At 37.9% G+C, this 21194-nt stretch overlaps 1 protein-coding gene and 1 long non-coding RNA gene across 10 annotated transcripts in view; one reads left to right on the top strand and one right to left on the bottom strand.

Moving 5' to 3' along the window:
* The window catches only part of PDE1A (phosphodiesterase 1A), a 326870-nt gene that overhangs the window by 69632 nt on the left and 236044 nt on the right, over positions 1-21194 (bottom strand). For 8 of the 9 annotated variants that reach the window (XM_019461229.2, XM_019461221.2, XM_019461239.2 and 5 more), the window contains one exon: positions 3704-3886. In XM_019461229.2, coding sequence (XP_019316774.1) covers positions 3704-3886 — 183 coding nt within the window. Of the gene's footprint in view, positions 1-3703; positions 3887-5383; positions 5562-21194 lie in introns of those variants that run through there. The other variant, XM_019461272.2, reaches the window with a different exon arrangement.
* On the top strand, positions 5699-15122 carry LOC109274063 (uncharacterized). Its single transcript, XR_008423796.1, has 4 exons — positions 5699-5860; positions 7119-7278; positions 8383-8549; positions 14746-15122. It is a non-coding gene; the product is annotated as an uncharacterized LOC109274063 (long non-coding RNA).

Genomic DNA, 21194 nt, shown 5'->3' with positions numbered 1-21194 from the left:
AAGAGTAAATGATGTAAATGCCTGGCATAATAAGTCTCAACACAAGAAAGCCATTATTAGTATTAATGTTACTGTTCTCACTATTCTGCAGCCAGTGCTGTTGGCTGCAGTTCTTAGGTTCTTCAGGGCTCCCTGGGCTCTGTGGGAATTCTGGTGCTGTTTCCTTAGACCTGGAGTAGGTTGAGAAATGAGTATCAGTGTGCGTTTTCCTTACATGGAATGTAAAGAAAGACAAAGCAGATTATCTTTCTGAGGAGACAGAGAAACTTTCCCATTATTCTTTTCCAATCCTATAATTTGGAGTAAAATATTAGGACAAAAAATTAGGATGTTTGGAATCAGAATCGATGTAGGGGAAACCTTAATACAGTTGCCGCACACTTGAGTAAATAGCTGATATATTAGAAGTTGCTGAAAAAGAATAGTGAGTTTCCTAGGTTCCTTCAGGTGGTATAAGTTCAACTGGAAATACGGTGGATTATTTTTGGAAGTTTTTACTGCAATTGCAAAATATAATTCAAAACCTAAACAAAACAAAACAAAACAACACACACAAAAATAAAAATGACTTTATGTCAGACACTGCGTTAGGTAAGAGACCAGTGGCAAATAAGAAAACTACATCTGCTGCTTTCACAGTGAAGAGGGACAATAAATAAAAATATATGATTACAGGGGTGCCTTGGTGGCTCAGTCGGTTAAGCATCAGATCTTGATTGAGGCTCAGCTCATGATCTCATGGTCATGAGGTTGAGCCCCTAAGCGGGACTCAGTGTAGAATGAAGCAGGATTCAGTGTAGAACGTGGAGCCTTGCTTGGGTTTTCTTTCTCTCCCTCTCTCTCTGCCCCTCCCCCATTCATTCTTTTTCTCTCTCTCAAAATAAATAAACTATACACACACACACACACACACATATATATACACACACACACACACACATATATACATATATATATACATATATATATATATGTGTATATATATATATGTATATATATATGTATATATATAACAACACTAAGCGCTATGAGGTAAACTGCTGGTTAGGGTAGAGAAAGTGATGAACAGTGTATACAGAGTACTCAGGGAAGGCCTCTGAAAAGACTGAAAGGACCAGGAAGGGGGAAGGGTGGGGAAAATCACTTTTGGTAGAGGGAATAACAGGACAAGTGGCCCCAAGGGAAGAAAGAGTTAGGGATCTCCATGGGGTTGAAATCAGAGCAGTACAGATACTCAGTTAAAAATAAAGGTAGCATTCAATAAGGTGAGAAGGTAAAAGGGGGCCTAACCTGCAAATCCATGATACAGAAGTCACTTTTAATACTAAGTGAAATGGAAAATCAACCGATGGTTTTAAGCTTAAGAGTGACAGGGACTAAAAAAAACAAAACAAAAAAAAAAGAGTGACAGGGACTAATTTATATATTTAAAATTGACTTGTTTGGAGAGGGCACTTGTGGAAGAGGGAGGCCCAACTGGAAAGCTACTGTCCCATTTCTGATGGCAGGTAACAGAAATGGAGACTGGGATTGCAGGAGTAAAGATGGAAAAGCAAGTAGATTGGAGGTACTTTTGGATGAGCAAATTGCCAGGACCTGCCAAGGCACTGAGTCTTGGGAGGGGAGACTTGACAGGATGCTCAGGAAGTCTTTCTAACTTTCAAAACTGAAGACAATTATCTTTGAAAACTGAAGAGAAGCATATGCCATTATTTCTATGCACCTACTAAAGGGGCTACAAGAGTAATAAAGAGATTTCATTTCCTTGTGTTTGTTGCATATTGATTTCTTCCAGACTGCATGCTGGTTTAGTTGTCTTAAATACATTTTATATCTCTATAACCTACTAAGTAAAATATTTTATGTAGCATATGGAAAAAATGAAAATGTAGGATATCAATGTATTTTGCAGAAATCTTAATCTTTTATTGGGTGGGAATAGAAATTTACCTCCACAGTTTGCCTCCTTTTTAGTTTGCCAAGTTCTACAATATTTTCTTTAAAAAGACCAAATACATATTCTTTCAGCAAATCACACATACTGTCTTTTATCTGTAATTCTTTCACTGACTTTCTGAACTCCTATTGAGATGTTAATATTGATTTGATGTTAATGAGAATCAATAACTGTCACACACTTTCCAAAATTGTTTTTTTTTTTTAAATGGGAATAGATATTCCTTCTCTCCAGCTCTGCCTCCTTGTTGCAGACTTCTGGTCCCACCCAGCAGAGTTGGGACCAGTTTATGCATCTTGTAAGGGGGTGTGGGTATCTCCTCACCACACTGATGGAAGATTCTGTTATAAAAGCCAATTAGATATGGTTAATAAATACTCAAAATAATTTAAATAATCACTGACTGGTTGTTATTGTATATAATATAGGCACAAGCCAAGATACTTCAAGCTTTATGTGCTGTATTTATATTTTCAAATGGCATCAAATACTTCTTGCAATGCATTCTCATTTACATTTTTAGAAACCCAAATGTGTTCCTATTGTTCCTTTAACAGAGGAAAATTAAAGTTTATAATGTTCATTCAAATTAATAAGTAGAGATGTCAAAAGATTAAAAATGATGTGGTCTCTCTTAAATTTAAGTACATTGACAAAAAATTCTGTTCCTCAATTTTATTAGTTTCAAAAATGTTTCATCTTTTTATATATCATTTAATATAATTTAATTGTTTTTTAATCCAAGAGATTTCTAAAGACTAATTTTTTAAATTGTCAGATGTAACATGTTTATTTCAAGTCTTTAACTTTAGTTCTAGAACATCTTGTTTGCTAGATAGAAAAAAAAAAAAAAGCCTGTATTCTTAAGGGCTAAATGAATATAAAATTAGGCCACATCAACATGTATTTCACAGGGCTCCTGGATGGCACCTTGTGGTTAAGCCTCAAACTCTGGTTTCTGCTCAGGTCATGATCTCATGAGTTCGTGGGTTCAGCACCCCTGACCCACACACACCCCCTCCTGTGCACCCCCGCCATGGGGCACTGGGTAGCATGGAGCCTGCTTGGGATTCTCTCTCTCTCTCTCTCTCTCTCTCTCCCACACTCTCTCTTTGCTCCTCTCCTGCTCATGCTCTCTTTCTCTCCCTCAAATTAATAAACTAAAAAACAAAAAACAAAACAACAGCAACAAAACCATGTATTTCACATCAGAAACTACAGTGATTTGATTTGGTGCTTCTAGGAGCCCTCAAGTATTCCTTGCTTCAGTGACAGAAATGTTAAAAAACTCTTCAAAAGCTCATGGGATCTTTCCTTCCATGATGGAAAGAGGATGGTCTTTTCACTTTAATACAGAGAAAGGCCTGTTTGATTTTAGTATGTAGTACAGAACTCATTTTTCTGAAGTGTTACATTTTACAGGTAAAATTAGTTGTGTAACATATGAGTGTGTTATAACTTCTTAAACAGTTACTCACAAAGGTTCATTTGAGGGCACTGGTCAGTCAAGTCTTTGCTTTTAGTCTTTATGTCATTTTAAAAGAAATAAAAATAATAAACCCAGGATAAAACATTTTTGTTATAAGCAAGCTCATAATAAAGCCCTAAATTTGTTCATTCTATGTATACTTATAATTGAAGTTTTCTTCAAGAAGCAAAATATTTGACTCACATAACTTTGATATGGTAAGTTTATCTCCTGCTTTCCAAATTTTATCATCTTGAGATACTAACACTGTCACTTACCTTTCCACAAAAATCCCAGCTTGAACAGCATGCACGATGCTTCGAAATTTTGGCTTTTCCTCAGATTTCTTTTTCATCATCCCCATTTTCCGTGTAAAAGTAGAAGCCAACCAGTCCCGTACTTCCAATGGGACTGAATCAGTCTGAATGTCACTGAGTTCATCATCGGTATCCAGCAGTCTTCTACAAAAATGTATACTGATTAAACTTGAGGAAAAAGTGAAGAAAAACTGATAATAAAACAAACACTGCAATAGGACTTAAAATACAGCAAATCACTCTCTGATCACCCCTCAATATGAGCTGTCTCAAAAAAGGAAAATGATTGGATTAACATTTGGAAAGCTCTGAATTCCTCAAACTGATTCTCTTCTGAAGGCAAGCACTAAGGGCCTTGAACATTTGCAGCTTCCCCAACACTAAAGTGTAGCAATACCAGTCTGAAGATATCAATTAATATACTATTCTTGTAATGAACAAAACTAAAATAGAGAAGAAGTTTCATAAACAGATGTCTGTTATTAAAGGAGGCAACTGGAGTGGAAAGAACAAAGGGGACTGGAAGTTGTAAAAGTCACCTTGTAGTTAATAACCTTGGGTATATATGGTACTGATAGCACAAACTATTTGAATAAGGCCTTGGTGTTTACAAAAGTCAGTGTTATTTCATTTGATCAGGATCTCTACATTTTAGGAAAATAATAAATTAAGTACTCTAAAAGATATTTATTCCGATAGCAGCACCACAGTTTAAAAAGTGAAGAAAAAAAAAGAAACAAATGGATTATTTTGAAAGCTCATTTTAGGTGACAGAGCCAGTGGAAGTGGAAGAGAAACACTTCTGGCTTCTTGAGGAAAACTTCAGTATTTTGCTCTCCTGAGGGTGGGGATCGGTGGGTTTAGAATTGCTGGCTGAGGAAATCAACAAAGTGAGTGAGGAAGCGATCGGGCACGGCAACAGGTGCTCTGTCACTCTCCTGTATAAGCTCCACACAGACAACACTGACTGGACTGATGGGTAGTAATACCTGCCCTTAAGGCTGGTCAGCTCCAATCACCCAGAACTCCCGAAAGGTCTGAACTGGCAAGATAGTGTGAAAGGCTCCCCACAAAATATAGAAACTCTACAGAGCGATTGAGCTTTGCCTCCAGAAAGAACAGAGGCCAGCTCTGTCTCATTTGACTTCATTATTTCCTTGTCAGTGCACCAATTTAATAAATCCTAGGTATTTTTAGCACATTGTAGTTTTGACTTTTGGATTCCATTCGCTTGGGTAAATCTCTTTGTACAGAGTGAAGCCTAAGAATCATAAGCTGATGGAAGGTAGCCAGAAATGACAGCGTGTGCTAAAGCCTCCAGAACAAGTCACACTAACTTGAGAGGGCAGGGACCCAGTAAAGGGCAAAAAAAATTAGAAAGGCCACCCAAAGCACCCAGTGTTACCAAAAAAGGCTCAAAAGATTATACGATGACCTCTATGTGCTGCTGTTCTCTATAAACAGAGCACAGTCATTTGCCAGTATTTATTTTTCATGGTATTAAATAAGCACAAATGCATTTATGAAATAACTTATGACAAAATATATACAACTTAATGGCTAGAGTTACAAAACCACATGTATATATATGAAGACCAAAAAAACTTACATAATTGGAACTTAATACTGATTAATACTTACATTACATCATTTTTAACTTTCTTTCGGAACTTACGTTTGGGTGATTCTGATTTACCCTTAACATACTGACACTGTAACTCAAAGCAAAATACTTTTTTTAGCATTTTGTCCATTTCAAATGGACAATTATAGCAAGATATCACACTACATGGTTTGGAAATTCAGGGCTTATGGCATTTCTATTATTTCTTATCCAGTGATCAAATAAAGCTACAGAAGAGGGCAGGTGGATTTGAGAATCGTTGTGGTGTAATATTGTGATGTCACCAAACTCCAAGAATTCTACTGCTGCCTTGTTTTATCAGCTACTTGAAGTAGAATGACACATTGTGATGGTGGCCAATTGATTCTTTACAAATTTGATATTGATGACTGGTATGTCCTAAACTCATAAGTTATCCAAGACAGATCATCAAACATGACAAAATCAGCCTATGGAAATGAGATTTCATATGTGGATGTGGGATCAGGAGTCTGGTAATTCTTAATTATGATGCATGATGTCATTCATTAAGAAGGAAAGAACATATGGGGGTATATGGGTGGCTTAGTCAGTTAAGCGTCTGACTCCTGATCTCAGCTCAGGCCTTGATCTCAGTGTTCTGAGTTCAAGCCCCACATTGGGCTGCATGCTGGGTGTGAAGCCTACTTCAAAAATATGTAAAAATAAAAAAAAAATAAGAAGAAAAGAGCAAATAATCTTGGAGAAAGAGTGATATGAATTCATTTGTGGTTATAGGAATAAAGGAAGAGTGTGTAAAGAGGAAAGTATGAGCTATGGTACTCTCTAATTAAAAGCAAAGTTTGAAAAAGCAACAAATACCTCTTCAGTGGTTAATTTTATATGTTAAACATGGCTAGGGCATGGTGCCTGTTATTTGGTCAAACACCCAGTCTAGGTGTTGTTGTCAAGGCGTTTTTCAGATGTGAAAGCAGATTACCTTCTGTAATGTGAGGGTGCCTCATTCAATTAATTGAAGGCCTTAAGAGATAAGACAGAGATTCCCTAAAGAGGAAGGAATTCTGTCTTGGAATTGCCTTCAGACTACAGATTGCAACATTTACTCCTGCCAGAATTTCCAGCCAGGGTCAGCCTGTTCTGCAGATTTCCGTTTTGCCAGCCCCCACAATCACATGAGCCAATTCCTTAAAATCAGTCAATTTCATTCTTCCCTCTCTTGCTCTTTCTCTCTCATTCTCTTCCTCTAATAATATAAAGAGTAAGCAGATAAATATCTTTATATATATAAGCTATATATATAAAGGCTAAGAAAGAATATTTCCATCATTCACAAACACTCTGTGGTAGCTACCAGCATGGATTATAAATCAGATAGATGACAAAGGCACAAATCCATCTTATATTAATATTCAATTAACTAAGCAAGTCAATTGTACTTCCTGTTTTGAAATATAAAAAGTCATTGGCAAGGAACTAAAATGCCTTTTTAGCTATTATGGATCTAAACGCCATACTGTCTTTTCATGTCTTAATAGCTCTTTTTTCTAAGGTGCATTTCGCTTTGAAATTCTTTATTGCTGAATCACAATCTATTGTATGGATATGCTAGTTTGTTTATACATTCACCCAAGGTTACCTTGGTTGATTCCAAGTTCTGACAATTACAATAAAGCTGTAAAAATAGTTGTATGCAGAGTTTTCAAGTTAATTTGAATAAATACCAAGGACTACAATGGTTGGATTGTATGGTAAGAGTATGTTTTGTTTTTTAAGAAACTTCCAAACTGAAGAAGTGGCTGCATTCCTACCAGCAATGAATGAGAGAGAGACCAAGCCACCATCATCTCTCTCCTGGTCTGCTGCAGTAGCCCCCTACCGGTCTCCTGGTCTCCTTGTCCTGACGCCCTTCTGCAGCCAGAACGCTTCTTTTCAAGTATGAGTCGGGCCATGTCAATGCCTAATTCATAATGTCCTACATTGCTCATCACAAGCTGTGTCTCTCTACCTTCATCTCTTAACCAGTTTTCCCTCACTAACTTTGTTCTAGCAACACTGACTTCCTTGCTGTGCTTAACCCTGCCAGGCTTCCTACTGCTTTCGGGTCTTTGCACGGGCTGTTCGCTTTGCTTAGTATCTCTTCCCAATTTGAGGGGATCATTTTCTCACTGTATTCGGGTAAAGAGGGCTTCCTTGACTCCCCTACTCAGTTAACACCTCTATTCTGTCTTTTTGTCCTACTGTAGACTTCTTAGCACTTGATATCATGTTGTATGTATACTAGTTTGTTTATTCATTTTATGTTTCATCCCCTAAACTGTAAAGATCTTGAGAGCAGGGAGTTGTTCTGATTTTGTGCATTATTGTATCACCAGCATCTACAACAGTGCATGGCACAGAGTAAGAGATGAACATGTATCTCTTGAATAATTAGAAAACATTCAGAAATATTATAAGTGATTACCTTTGAGGAGTAGAATGAGGATAGGGATGATAAAAGAAATTTTAGTCTTTAGAGTCCTGTATTATCTGATTGATAAGCAGCAGTAGCAGCAGCATGGGAGTAAATTCACTGCTGTGAATCATCGTCTTCATCGCCTTTAGGTTAATTTGCCCTTGAATAACCCCTTAATTTTTGAAGCAAATTATGGGGAATCATGCATATTTAGTGTGGAAAAGTCATTAAACATTTTCTATGGCATTTTGAATTACAGGCACAGGAAAAAGAAATTTTAAAAATTCTATACACTGGTTGCATGCCTTTAGCCAAGAAAGTCAATACAGCAAAACCTTGGATTGCGAGTAACTTGTCTGCAAGTATTCTCTGCAAGGTAGTAAACATTTCTAATAAATTTTAAATTGATAAAGGAGTGATGTCTCACAATACGAGTAGTACATGATGCCGAACATCACATGATCACAACTGAGCCAATGTTTCTTCTCCTATCTCTTTTTCTCTCTCTCACTTGCTTGTTCACTTGCTGTGGAACTGTGGGTGATCATCAATGCAATGTCACATTTCTGTGAAATGCTCAAAAAGAGGCAAAAGCAAGTGTCATTGGATAGGTTCCTTGTTAAAGCTGCACGAACAGAAAAAGGTGCCATTGAGCCAATAGATAGCAGTGATTCCATTAGTGATAGTGAATATCATCCTACACGATAACCCGCCTCTCGTCTCCCTCAGACCACCCACGAAGGTTTTCAAAGGTAAGTCACAGGTTAATTTATTTTTCTTTATATTTTCTATTTTCTTTATTATTTTGTATCATATTACAGTACTGTGATCATTTTTATATGAATATTTTTGGGTTGTGGAATGAATCATCTGAGTTTCCATTATTTTTTATGGGGAAATTCGCTTTGATATACAAATGCTTTGGATTACAAGCATGTTTCCAGAACATATTATGCTCACAAACCAAGGTTTTACTGTATTTCTGTTAAATACTAATTCATATATTCCTTTCTCAAGTATAGCAAGACATTGTTAATGAAGCTATAAATAAGTTGTAACAGATTCACGAAGGTGATTATTCCAGTTTAGAGAAAAGAAAGTTGAATAAAAGACATGTGAATAAAGACATGTGAATAAAACCTAAATATAAACACATTTTAAAAAGCTAACACACCTAATGGCACATATTTCTCCCCACTCATCTCCATCTCTCTCTTCTCCCTTATTCGTTTTCCCTTTCCCTGACACCTGCCTTGTCCACTCTGTCTTCCCAGCTCTGAGCACCACAAGGACTCTTCAGGTTTCATTTGATCTTGCTAGATATGGAAGAAGCAAAAACTATAGTATAATGTGGAATAACAGTCTTGGGCTTTTGTTAGAGAATGATCATAAACAGTTTTCTTGAGACATGTGAAAATACCTGAATATTTACATAAGATTATGTCACATGTAAAACACATAGGACTACGCTTGGCCCTCATTTCATTTTTGGAATAAATGTGTACAAGTTGATAAAACTGGATCTCAAATACTATAATTAATTTTGCTTTCAAAAACTCCAATGGTTTAATTGCTCCTCATCCTAATGTTAGGCGGCAGAGTGAGCATAATTGTTTGTATCCTGAGTGCTCTTAAAAAATACTTTGTGTTTAAGAATCTTACAACCTGGAATACTACGTGGCAATGAGAAAGAATGAAATATGGCCTTTTGTAGCAACGTGGATGGAACTGGAGAGTGTGATGCTAAGTGAAATAAGCCATACAGAGAAAGACAGATACCATATGGTTTCACTCTTATGTGGATCCTGAGAAACTTAACAGAAACCCATGGGGGAGGGGAAGGAAAAAAAAAAAAGAGGTTAGAGTGGGAGAGAGCCAAAGCATAAGAGACTGTTAAAAACTGAGAACAAACTGAGGGTTGATGGGGGGTGGGAGGGAGGGAGGGTGGGTGATGGGTATTGAGGAGGGCACCTTTTGGGATGAGCACTGGGTGTTGTATGGAAACCAATTTGACAATAAATTTCATATATTAAAAAATAAATAAATAAATAAACATTTAAAAAATTAAAAAAAAAAACCTACCTTGATGGTAAGCATTGACTAATGCATAGAATTGTCAAATCAATATGTTATATATATCTGAAACTAATACAACATTGTCAATATACTTTTAGAATAAAAAAATTAGGAGACAAAAATTAAAATAAAATAATAAAAAACCTAAAAAAAAAAAAAAGAATCTTACAACCTGAAGACACAGTCATTGGTGCATTTCCCTTAGGAATTCTTAAAGTGCACAATATACAAAAACAATGATAAAGAGTATATGTGTAATATGTTATCACTGTTGACTTCTGAGAAATGCTTTCTCTGTTTCTTTTTTTAGTGCCAAGAGGGTCAATAAAGCAGAAAGTGAGGGGTCCTTAAGCATGGGTATAGATGGGGGGCCATGGAGTCATGAAAACTGACCTCCTGCCCAATCATTGCTCAACTGATCCTTGGGAGCTATTTATACCCCAAATTTTCTCTTGAAATCAGATGACACAACTCCCAAAGGGCTTATATTTTGAACTAGAAAATTTGCAGGGGAAGGGACTAAAGAAGGAGGCGGCCACGGAAGGAGAGGTCATGAGATTTTGACTTTTACAATTATATCAATGAAAATATTTCTGTCCACAATGGACTCTTGGAATATGGTTACATCAGTGTACCCACACAGTTATTTCCAGGCAATTGGTGCCCACATTTACACCTACTGAGTATTAAAATGCAAGTGTTGAATGCAATTAGACACTGGCTTTGTAAGTTTGAAAGTATATTTTCCCTGCTTTACTCTTCGTATAAAGGACACACTTCAACAAGCAACTAAATCATTCAATTCTGCCCCTAATGTTTGCTGGGTCCAAGGCAGGAGCACATTTCTTTCAAATACCATATAATTAAGTATTTTAAAGTTATACATCAAATGAATACATTATTAAATGTGTTTTATCCTCCTACCTTTTAATAAGTTTCATAAAAGCCTGGGCAAGTTGAGTTTGAATCGAGAATTCTCAACTCCTTGCATGACAAGCCTGGGCCAGCTGGCTGTGGCTGCCCCTCTGCACCTGTCTAACCTCCTGCTCAGTGCCTTACTATGTAAGCAGGTGGACTTTGCAGCCTTCCCGTATACTTTCATCAACCTGCCCAGCTTTTAAAGCAGCTGCTTCTTGGCCACTCTTTAGGGGTGATGGGATGCACATACCAAGAGGGTCTTGGTTCTCTCAGGAGGAAAGACCTAAAGAAGAAGTCTGTTAAGACTTGGGAGACAGGCTAGGGAATCTTTGGGCAGAGAATTCTGGGGTCTCAGTGCTCAAAATATGGGAGAGGAGCACAGTGGGCAGGACAGGGAATTCCACAGTCCAAGAACCTAGAAGAGGGAGAAGAGCATGAGTTTCAGGTTCTTCCTGGCTTGAAGACCTGTCACCCTAGGGAAGGGGCACACCAAAAATGAGCCATCACTGAGCACTCAAAAATGAGGGGCAGTGTCCAGAAAAGCAATTATAGTGACCTTGGGCTAAGGATGGTATTGAACACGTACATGGTAAATACCTTCTAAGTGAGCCCTCCAGGGATAGCTGGGGGAATTAAGAGAAATTGATCATTCTGCAATATGGGTATTTGGGTGTGTGGGGGGGGTGGTAAGTGGTTCTCACACAGGCAAATCCATTAGTGTTATTTCTTGGAATAATACATACTTGTGCTCTGAGCTGACTGCCACCCCCCCCCCCCACCAAAAAACAAAAATGAAAACAAAAACAAAACAAAACCCCAAGAGTAGTACTAAAGTTTCGCTCAGACCTCAGAGTTATCTGAGGATAGAGATGATAATGCTGTTAACTTTGTTACTTACTATGAATCAGATGAGGAGCCAAGCTTCATCTAATTAATCCTTACAATATGACCATGAGGAAAATACAATTATTATCAGTGCCCTAATTTTACTGATGAATAAACTGAAGCACAGACACCTTAAGGGATTTGCTCAAAGTCATACAACGAGGAATGGCTGTGCTGCTTTTTGAGCTCAAGTCTGTCTGATTTCAGAGTCTGAGTTTTTAACTACTCAGCTATCCTTTCCCTCAAATGCATGTTTTCTTGCTAAGTTCCCAGACTACCTTCACATTAGGCAATAATATGAGTGATCATTATTTACTATCTCATCTCTACCATGAAATTTAGGGTTAAAAATAATTGATCTTAAAAAAAATCATAAAGAAATTTGATTTTTCAAATCCCTGGCCTACCAGGGAATTTCTGGTTGGAGGAAGCTTAAATTTATTTTTCAAAACTGGTGTGTTGAATCATTCTCACATAGAGAAATATATCTGTATAGGAGAATTTCAGGGTACTTTGAAATACAATAAATTAAATGTTGGGATAAGAATAGGTGATACATTTGAAATGCCATATTGACTTGTCAGTAACCTACTTCCTGAGTGTGAAATACACTTGAATTAATTCTTCCAGGCTACCACCCAAGCACATTTATTTACTTATTTATTATTTATTCCTTGTTTTGTTCCAAAAAGGATTTAAGATGTCAGGCTTGCAAATTTTTTCAACAATTTTGTTGTTATTGTTGTTGTTGTTGTTGTTGGAAGTTTCCTTTCCTTTTTTCTGTCTACCTGATAACTTTCTTCTTTTGGTTTTATTAGTCTTTTTTTTTGAACTGTAAGAAGATGATAATTATATTTGAGTGACTATTGAGACTGAATATTTGGATGGACAAGTTAGTTATACTGACCTTAGCTTAATTCTCAAGAGGCAAATCTTGGCTAAAACAAGACCAGCTAAGGAGAATATTAAAGTTCGGATGCAGCTTTCTTCAAGGTCTAAGGAGGTCTCTGTGCTTCCTCCGTATCCATCCAAGGAAGCAGAGGCCTAGGCAGAGGAGGTTCCATCCCACAAAACAGGCAGAAGGGGCCAGGGGAATGTTGGAGGAGGAGTCTGAGGAGAAGTCAAGTTTCTTGGACAGTTGGGATTCAGATTGTATTTTTTGAGTCAGTTGGGAGATGGAAATGGAGGGAATGGATAAAGCAGAAAACTACCCTAGGCCTGACTGATGACTCTTGGCTTTTCACCAGAAAGTCCTCTTGGCTCAAAAATATCTTTGAAAACATTCCATTAGGCACAAAGCTTCACATTCTATTAATTACCAATGTTTTTGATTAATAAACATCCTCTGGTTAGGAGAACTGCCTCTAGAGTCAAACTCCTGGCTCCATAACCTTTTAGTTGTGTGGTCTTAGAAAACATCCTTCATCCTAACTGAGTCTCAGTTTCTTTGCCAATAAAAGAGAAATGGTAATAATCGTATCCCCAGTACTTGGGTTATGAGGATGGAATGGATAAATGCACAGAAGCACTTAGAAAAGTGTCTGTCACAAAGCAAGTCCTCAAAGAACCCCCATTATTTACACATCTGCATTAGGTAGTCTAAGCAGACTTCTATTTCTGACATGAAGGAAAAGGAGGGTCTCCTGTCATAGGAATAAAAGAGTTTGAGACATCGTGGGAAAAATTCAGCACCTCTTGTTTAATGCCCCTAATCTATGGTGGAATTTCAAAATGACTTTGGAGAGCCAAAGAACAACATAAAGAGTCTATGGATTGGGGCACCTGGGTGGCTCGCCCAGTTAAGCATTGTACTTTAGCTCTGGTCATGGTCTTGTGGTTCATGTGTTTGAGCCCTGCATCTGGCTCTGTGCTGACAGCTCAGAGCCTGGAGCCTTCTTGGGATTCTGTGTCTCCCTCTCTCTCTGCCCCTCCCCTGTTTGTGTTCTCTCTCTCTCTCTCTCTCTCTCTCTCTCTCTCTCTCTCTCTCTCTCTCACACACACACACACACACACACACACACACGTAAATAAACATTAAAGAAATTATAAGAAAAAAAAGAGTCTAGGGGCACCTGAGTGGCTCAGTTGGTTAAGCGTCTGACTCTTGGTTTCAGCTCAGGTCATGATTTTACGGTTCATGAGATTAAACCCCATGTCAAGCTCTGCACTGACAGTGCAGAGCCTGCTTGGGATTCTCTGTCTCCCTCTCTCTCTGGTCCTCCCCAGCTTGCACTATCTCTGTCTCTCTCAACATAAATAAATAAACTTTAAAAAAATTTAAAAAAAAGAGTCTATGGATCATAAAGAGTCAGTGGGAGGAATTTCCAAAAATAATTTTTACCTACTTAAAAATTTTACCTGGTAAAATAGGCGAATTCATAGAAATAAAAACTAGAACCGAGTTTCCAGGGGCTGAAGGGAGGAAGAAAGTGGGGTTTATCATTTAACGGGTACAGAATTTACTTTGGGATGATGAAAAAGTTCTGGAAGTGGACAGTGAGATGGTAGAACAACATTGTAAATGTACTTAATTCCACTGAATTGTACACTTTAAAGTGGTTAAAGTAGTAACTTTGATGTTTTTCACATCTTATCACAATACAACAATATCTACCTAGTATTGATCTTCCTGCCTCATTGTCCAGGGAATAGATTCTTCTAATTGGAGAAGTATGACGTGAGAGAAGGGCATTCCGTTCTTCATCTACCTGTGTGTCTTTCCAAGGATTACTGAGAGTGCTAGGTTGGAGGAAAAGGGTGGCTTGCAGGCCAGAGATGAAGCCTAAGAGCCAATAGTTTCCCAGATCTGAGACAGGTGACCACACCAGAAATCAAAACACAGGACTGCCTCCCCTGTGCCCAAGACTCATAGCTGTGAGGAACTGCTAATGTCCAGTTCAGCTCCTCTTGTTTAATTCCCCTAATCTATGGTGGAATTTCCCAGTTGAAGGAGGCATTTCAGCACAAAGTTATCTCATGTACCAGTCAGGACAATATTTGGGCCACATTCTTAATAAAATCTTACGATTCTAACCATTGAATTTCTAACATTCTTTCACTTTTTTGTAGCCTCATTTTGACATCCTCGAAGGCTGTAGTTCTCAAAAGGTGGTTCCTAGACCAGCAGAATCAGCAGCATCTGGGAACTTCAAGGCTCTACTCCAGACCTACTAAATTAGAAACTTTGGAGGTGGAGACCAGCACTCTGTTTTAACAAGTCCTCCTGATGACTGTCATGAACACTGAAGTTTGAGAACTGCTCTCACCCATTTATAGCTTGCCAATTAATGGAATACCTCTGCCAAGAAAACATGATTCAGTTACATTCCATAACATGGATTTAGCAGCACTGTTACTTCCATTCGCCCAATATTTCACTGTCGGAGATAAAGAATGTTGGTGAACTATCGGGAAGGTGCCTTAATTAATAAATATTTTATACTGATGTTACAAATGAGAATTATCTGTATGTTACTTAATTGCAAAATAGAAAAGGTTATTTCTCAACTGAGCAGGGGTGGAGCATGGATAATAAGAGCTGCAATATGCTTGGAGGACAGGAGTGTGAGGGAAGACAAAGAACATATTTCCTCCTAAACCTAGGAGGCCAAAATATGACAAGAATGACAAGAGGGAATTAACAATAGCCAAACAGAATAGCAAAATAATTATCAATGTACACAGACTCTCCTTCATAAATATTTGTTGAATAAATGAATAAATGTATTAAAACATGGGCAGAAAATCTCTAGTTTTAGTGGTTGTTAAACTTTTCAGATATTTACAGTAGTTAATAGAGGAAAAAAGTTCATTTTTGTTGTTTATTTTGATGCATATACTATATATGTTAACATTTTCAGTCAGGCCCTGTTTTATATGTGAAAAGATGATATCCCAAAATATTTTTACAAATATTTGCTGTTACCCTGTGGCCCTTTGTCCATATAGAGAGCCGATTATATTCGCTGATTCAAGTTATATATGAAACACAATTACCTGAAGGGGGAAAACTCCTGTTCCTTGAGTTTCAAAATCTAGATACCAGACAAGGAGGAGAGGCTCAGCCAAAGACAGTGGAAGATGATATAATGAGTCAGAGTAGGGTTTCCATTCCTATGCATGTGCAAAGACGCCCTCGGTTACACAAGAGAAGTCACAAAGGAAGACAGAAGGGATCTTGAGAAGGGATGCTGAATCCAGCCTGACCTTCTCCAAACAGAAAAACCCTGAGGAGGGTGACAGCACACCCCCAAATAATTTCTCAGGATCCCGGAACAGAAGAGAGCTGAATGCCTCACCCACCTCCAGCCCCCACTTCTGAAGGGAACTGGAGGACAGCAAGATCCCAGTGCTGAGCTGGTTGGTGTGTGTCTAGACAGCCTCAAAGATGATGGTGACTCAGCCCAGACTGATGGAGATGGCAATGAGAGAAAAGTGAGGGAGAGTACACAGAGACAAAATATACTTGGGAAGTAGGTTTGCTGATAGAATATGGTAACGAATAAGGAAATAATGCCCTTGTATTTAATGAGAAAAGTCTTAAGTATTTGACTTTCCAGTACTCAATCCTTGCCAAAGGACCGTGTATTGTTGTTTAGCTGTATCATGGAATCAATATGTTTTGTGGGCTACCTTGGAAACTGAATCAACCTATTACTTGTTTTAAAGGAAAATAGAGTGTGAATTATAAGTAGCTAACTTAGAAATCATACATTTGTGTTAGGACTTATTAGGATAAGACGACTGCCTGGATGGCTTAGAGATTAAGAATTTGAGCTTTGAAACAAGGCAGACCTATGTGGCTATTAGGATGCTCTCAACAGCAAGTGACATCATACCTAATCTGAAGGGGCTTAAATAATAGGAACATTTATTATTTTCCTTCAGAAGAAAACTAAAGGTAGGTTGACTCCAAGAAGGGCTTATTTTTAAAGTCAGCAGGTGGATAACATCATCAAGGACTCAGGTTTCCTCCATCTTTCTATGCTGCCAACTTTTAGTGTTAGATTTAGCTTTATGCTTATGGCAAGATGGTTGTATCAGTTTCAAGCATCAAACTCAGATACAGCAAAACCCAGAGGCACAGGACTCCTGTTTTATGGAGAGGAAAGCTTTTGCCCACAGTCCCATCAGTCTTCCTTTTATATTCCATTGATCAGAATGGCATCATACATCCATATATAAACTCACTGGTTAGGGAACTGGAGGCTAATTACTAGTTTAGTCAATTAAGATTTCACTTACTGTGACCCTGGGCCTGGAATTGGTCTTCCATGAATCATTTGTCTTTGCAGAGAAGAGTAAATAATTAAAAAAAAAAAAAATGAGTTCTGTTGTCAAGAAAGAAGAGAAGAATGAATGTTGAATTTAAGTTTGAACTTGTCTCGGACACTTAATAATTATATGATCCTAAGCAAGTCCATTTATTTTCTTCATGCCTCAAGTTTCTTAACTTTCTAGTGGAAATAATATAAATATCTAATTTATAGGATTTTTTGAGAATTATATGTAATCATAAATGCAAACTGCATAATAAGTTTCCTTGGGTATAATTAATTGTCAAACAATTATTATTAATATCATTATTAGGAGAGAATAATATTTAAAGTGATTATTTTTTCAAATCCAGTAAATATTCATTTATATTTTATTGACCCCAGGGGAGCCTGGGTGGCTCAGTTGGTTGAGCGTCCCACTTTGGCTCAGGTCATGATCTCGCAGTTTGTGAGTTCGAGCCCCGCGTTGGGCTCTGTGCTGACAGCTCAGAGCCTGGAGCCTGCTTCAGATACTGTGTCTCCCTCTCTCTCTGCCCCTTCCCCACTTATGCTCTGTCTCTCAAAAATGAATAAAAGTTAAAAAAATTTATATTTTATTGACCCCAAATTTCACAAACAGTAAGATCTTATATAATACATGGAGCTTTTTCTTGTTTGTCATCTCTCAAAAGATCTGGTCAGATTTTTTTTCCCCCTTTTCACCACTGAGGCTGTTTTTGAAAGTTTGTAGAAAGTAACACACCACAGATGGACGAAAATATGAAAATCACCCAAAATGTACCGGCACTTTTTCTAAGCCTGGTTTTCACACTCCATCCACAGGGTGAGAACAGCCTACAAACACATCACTCCAAACAACCACCCCTCCCTACAACTCACACCATAAAAATGGAGTTCATAAAAATCATAATTTGCTTTTTAGTGATTCACTGAGCTCCAACAGTGTCTTAGCACATACCTTTCAACTTGATTTCCTCAGAGACCCCTCCAAATAAAATCAATCTAATATATAAGGCCCATATCTGTAAATGCTCCCTCACTAAGCAAATGATAAGCAGCTCCCTCCTATCACCCTGCTGGTGGCCAGGGTAGGTTAGGCATGAGCAGGTCTTTATAAGGGACTTCGTAACCATGGATAAAACCACAGAATTCCAGAACAGAAAGGGGCTGGAGAATTCATCTTCCACGCAAGAAAACCAGTGACTAGAGAAAGAAGAAATCAAAAACACTTGCCCAGGGGCTTATCCTTAGTAGGAGCAAAACCTGGATAGGAGTTGTTCCAAATCCCACACAGATCCTGATCCAGGTCCCCTACGTGTGGTACTAACATAATTTTCACTCTAGAGAGGACAAAGTTGTTACTGTTTAGCGGAGTACTTTCCACCATTCTCAATTCTTTGGCATGAGATTTATTTTATTTTCTTAATATAATTTATTGTCAAGTTGGCTAATATACAGTGTATACAGTGTGCTCTTGGTTTTGGGGGTAGATTCCTGTGATTCATCGCTTACATACAATACCCAGTGCTCATCCCAACAAGTGCCTTCCTCAATGCCCATCACCCATTTTCCCCTCTCCCCTGCTCCCCACATCAATGCTTAGTTTGTTCTCTGTATTTCAGAGTCTCTTACAGTTTCCTTCCCTCCTTTTCTGTTCATAACTATTTTTCCCCTTCCCTTTCCCCCATGGTCTTCTGTTAAGTTTTCCAAGTTCCACATATGAATGAAAACATATGATATCTGTCTTTCTCTGACTGACTTATTTCACTTATCATAATACCCTTCAGTTCCATCCACGTTGCTGCAAATGGCAGGATTTTATTCTTTCTCTTTTTTAGCATGAGATTTAAATAAAATTGATCCCCTCCTGGCTCATGAGATGTTTGACCACTGCATTTATATACCCACCTCCCCTGGATATACTGTTTGAGGGATACACGTATTACCTGACTAGAATCAATGAAATATAAAGGTTATGTTTGTCAGAGCCTCTGGAGAGAAACCTTTTGTCATTCCTGCTGGATTTGAAGGTGTGAGGATATAAAGCTTGAAAATACTACTGCCATCTTCCTACCACTCAAAGGATCAGAAGGAGGCCACTGCAGAGCAAACAAAACACAGAGGTGGGTCCCTAGACATCATTTTTACCTGGAGTCACCTATGCTTATACTCAGTACTAGCCATCAATGTGTGGACAGTGAGAGTTTCTTGAAGGTGGTTTGATTGGGCTTCCTGTCACTTATAATTGAAATGTTCATGAAAGGTGTTCATTAGTCCTCTTCTTTTTCCCTTCTTGCCTGTGCTGGCTCTAAATGTCCATGGAGTACACATGAGTCAGTACCATCATGATATGTGCAGGTTGTAGTGATTAACCACAAAGGGTTTGCTCTCCATTGTTACATTGAACCCATAGTTTTATAGTCCATGGTCTATATTTTGGCCATAATTATCGTAGCACTCTTACCCATAAAGAACACCTGAGTTTAAAATAAATACTAATTAACCTTTCTGATTTTGCAATGTTACTTATGTTTTGCTTATATGAGGAGCCTTGGCTGTGTACTAGTTAGTAAGCTCCATCTTTATCTATATTTTCCACTTATGCTTTTCCACTTCTAAGGATAACTTCTCTACCTAATCTTTCCATAACTATTATTTCTCTTTGACCCAAATCTCTTTTTCATTCTTCATCTCCAGGCTAATGGAAGCCTTCCATTCTATACAAAATATAAAACAAATAAACAAACAAACAAGTAAGTGTTCCCACTAATAAACTGTTCTATTTATGCTTTTTCCTACACTAGCAAATTCTTGAAAAATAATCTAATTTCTTCTTGAGCCGTTCCATAGTAATTCTTCACACTACTATAATCTGGGTGGCTTTTCTCTTTACTGAAACTCCACTGAGTCATCAGGAATCTCCTAACTGCATCCAGTGGTTCTCCCTGTGGCATTTGATTTACCCTTTATAGTAACCCAGCTCCCATTGGCTTTTGGTGCTTTGTATCTTCAGATATGCCTCCTGCTTCTATATCTGTTCTTCTGATGTCTCCTCTCTAGTAACTTTCAGTGCTTTTCCACATCTGTCCTTGACTACCTTCCTACTCCACACCTCTATTTCACATTTCATCCTGTCCCCTGACTTCAGTTACTAGGGTTACATAGTGACCATATTGAGATGGAACTCCAAGAGTTTTTGAAGGCATTTGGAAGTGAGAAAAATGCACATTTGAAAAGTCAAAAAATAATGTGTTGTTTTTCTACAGAGGCTTTATTTTATCTACAGAGGCAAACTGCTCTTTTGCATAATGAAAAATCTTTTGAATAGGTCATTTAGTTATATAAGAATAAAATGAAGGCCCTACTCTGGCATACAGAAGATTGATACAACATAACTACAAGAGGCTAACAATCTCTAAACAGTAATGTACACAATGTTCTCATTGGGAGCACAGCTGAAACACTGCAGATTCAGTGTATTTTAGAAAAAAAAGTCATTTTTTTTTCTAAATATGGATTTACACTGCATAGTCTTTGAACATAATTGTTTATCCTTGAGATGAATGCACAACTTGACATTAATTTTGATAGCCCCTTTTCTTTCTCTTGGTCTTGGAGCTTGAGGTCCTGAACTCAGGATAGGAAAATATGTTGAAAGGCACTTCCATAGGGGATAAGCTGGCTTCTGGAAGATGGGCTTCGACTTTAGAGGATTCAGAGAAATTCCTGGTAGGGGACCTCTGTGGAAGGGGTTGAGTTGTGGGTTCTGAAAGCATCCATCAGGAAGGTCTTATAGCAGTTACAGCTGATTCTAGCATCAGTTTAGGGAACTGGAAGCAGGTATTGAGCTCATGCTTGGGAGTGGAACCCACCTATAGATTTCTGAATTTGAAGGAAAAGTAGGTGACCTGCAGGGGAGCGATTCATCATTTTGAAGCCAGAGACCTGGCTGCAGAGGAAAGTGATAGCCAGGGAAGATGGGTAAAATAAGTAAACACTCACTGGCCATTCTCAAAAACTTTAGGATGGGGATCATGTTGAAATAGCAAAGGAGTTCCAATTATTGAAATCAAAATAAAGCATGAAAGAATCAGACCTCTGTGCTATAATCCTCAAATTCTCATCTTTGATACTACATTTCTGAACTTCAGTGCTCCTATACCTAGCATTTTCCAGACATTAAAAAAAAAGGAAGTCGTTTTGTTAGAAGTCATGCATTTAAGAATGAGCATGGGGAGCTTT

This window comes from Panthera pardus, unplaced genomic scaffold (assembly GCF_024362965.1).
Source record: "Panthera pardus isolate Hobbes unplaced genomic scaffold, ASM2436296v1 HiC_scaffold_10, whole genome shotgun sequence".
Taxonomy (NCBI): domain Eukaryota; kingdom Metazoa; phylum Chordata; class Mammalia; order Carnivora; family Felidae; genus Panthera; species Panthera pardus.
This window is presented reverse-complemented; position numbering and strand designations above follow the sequence as displayed.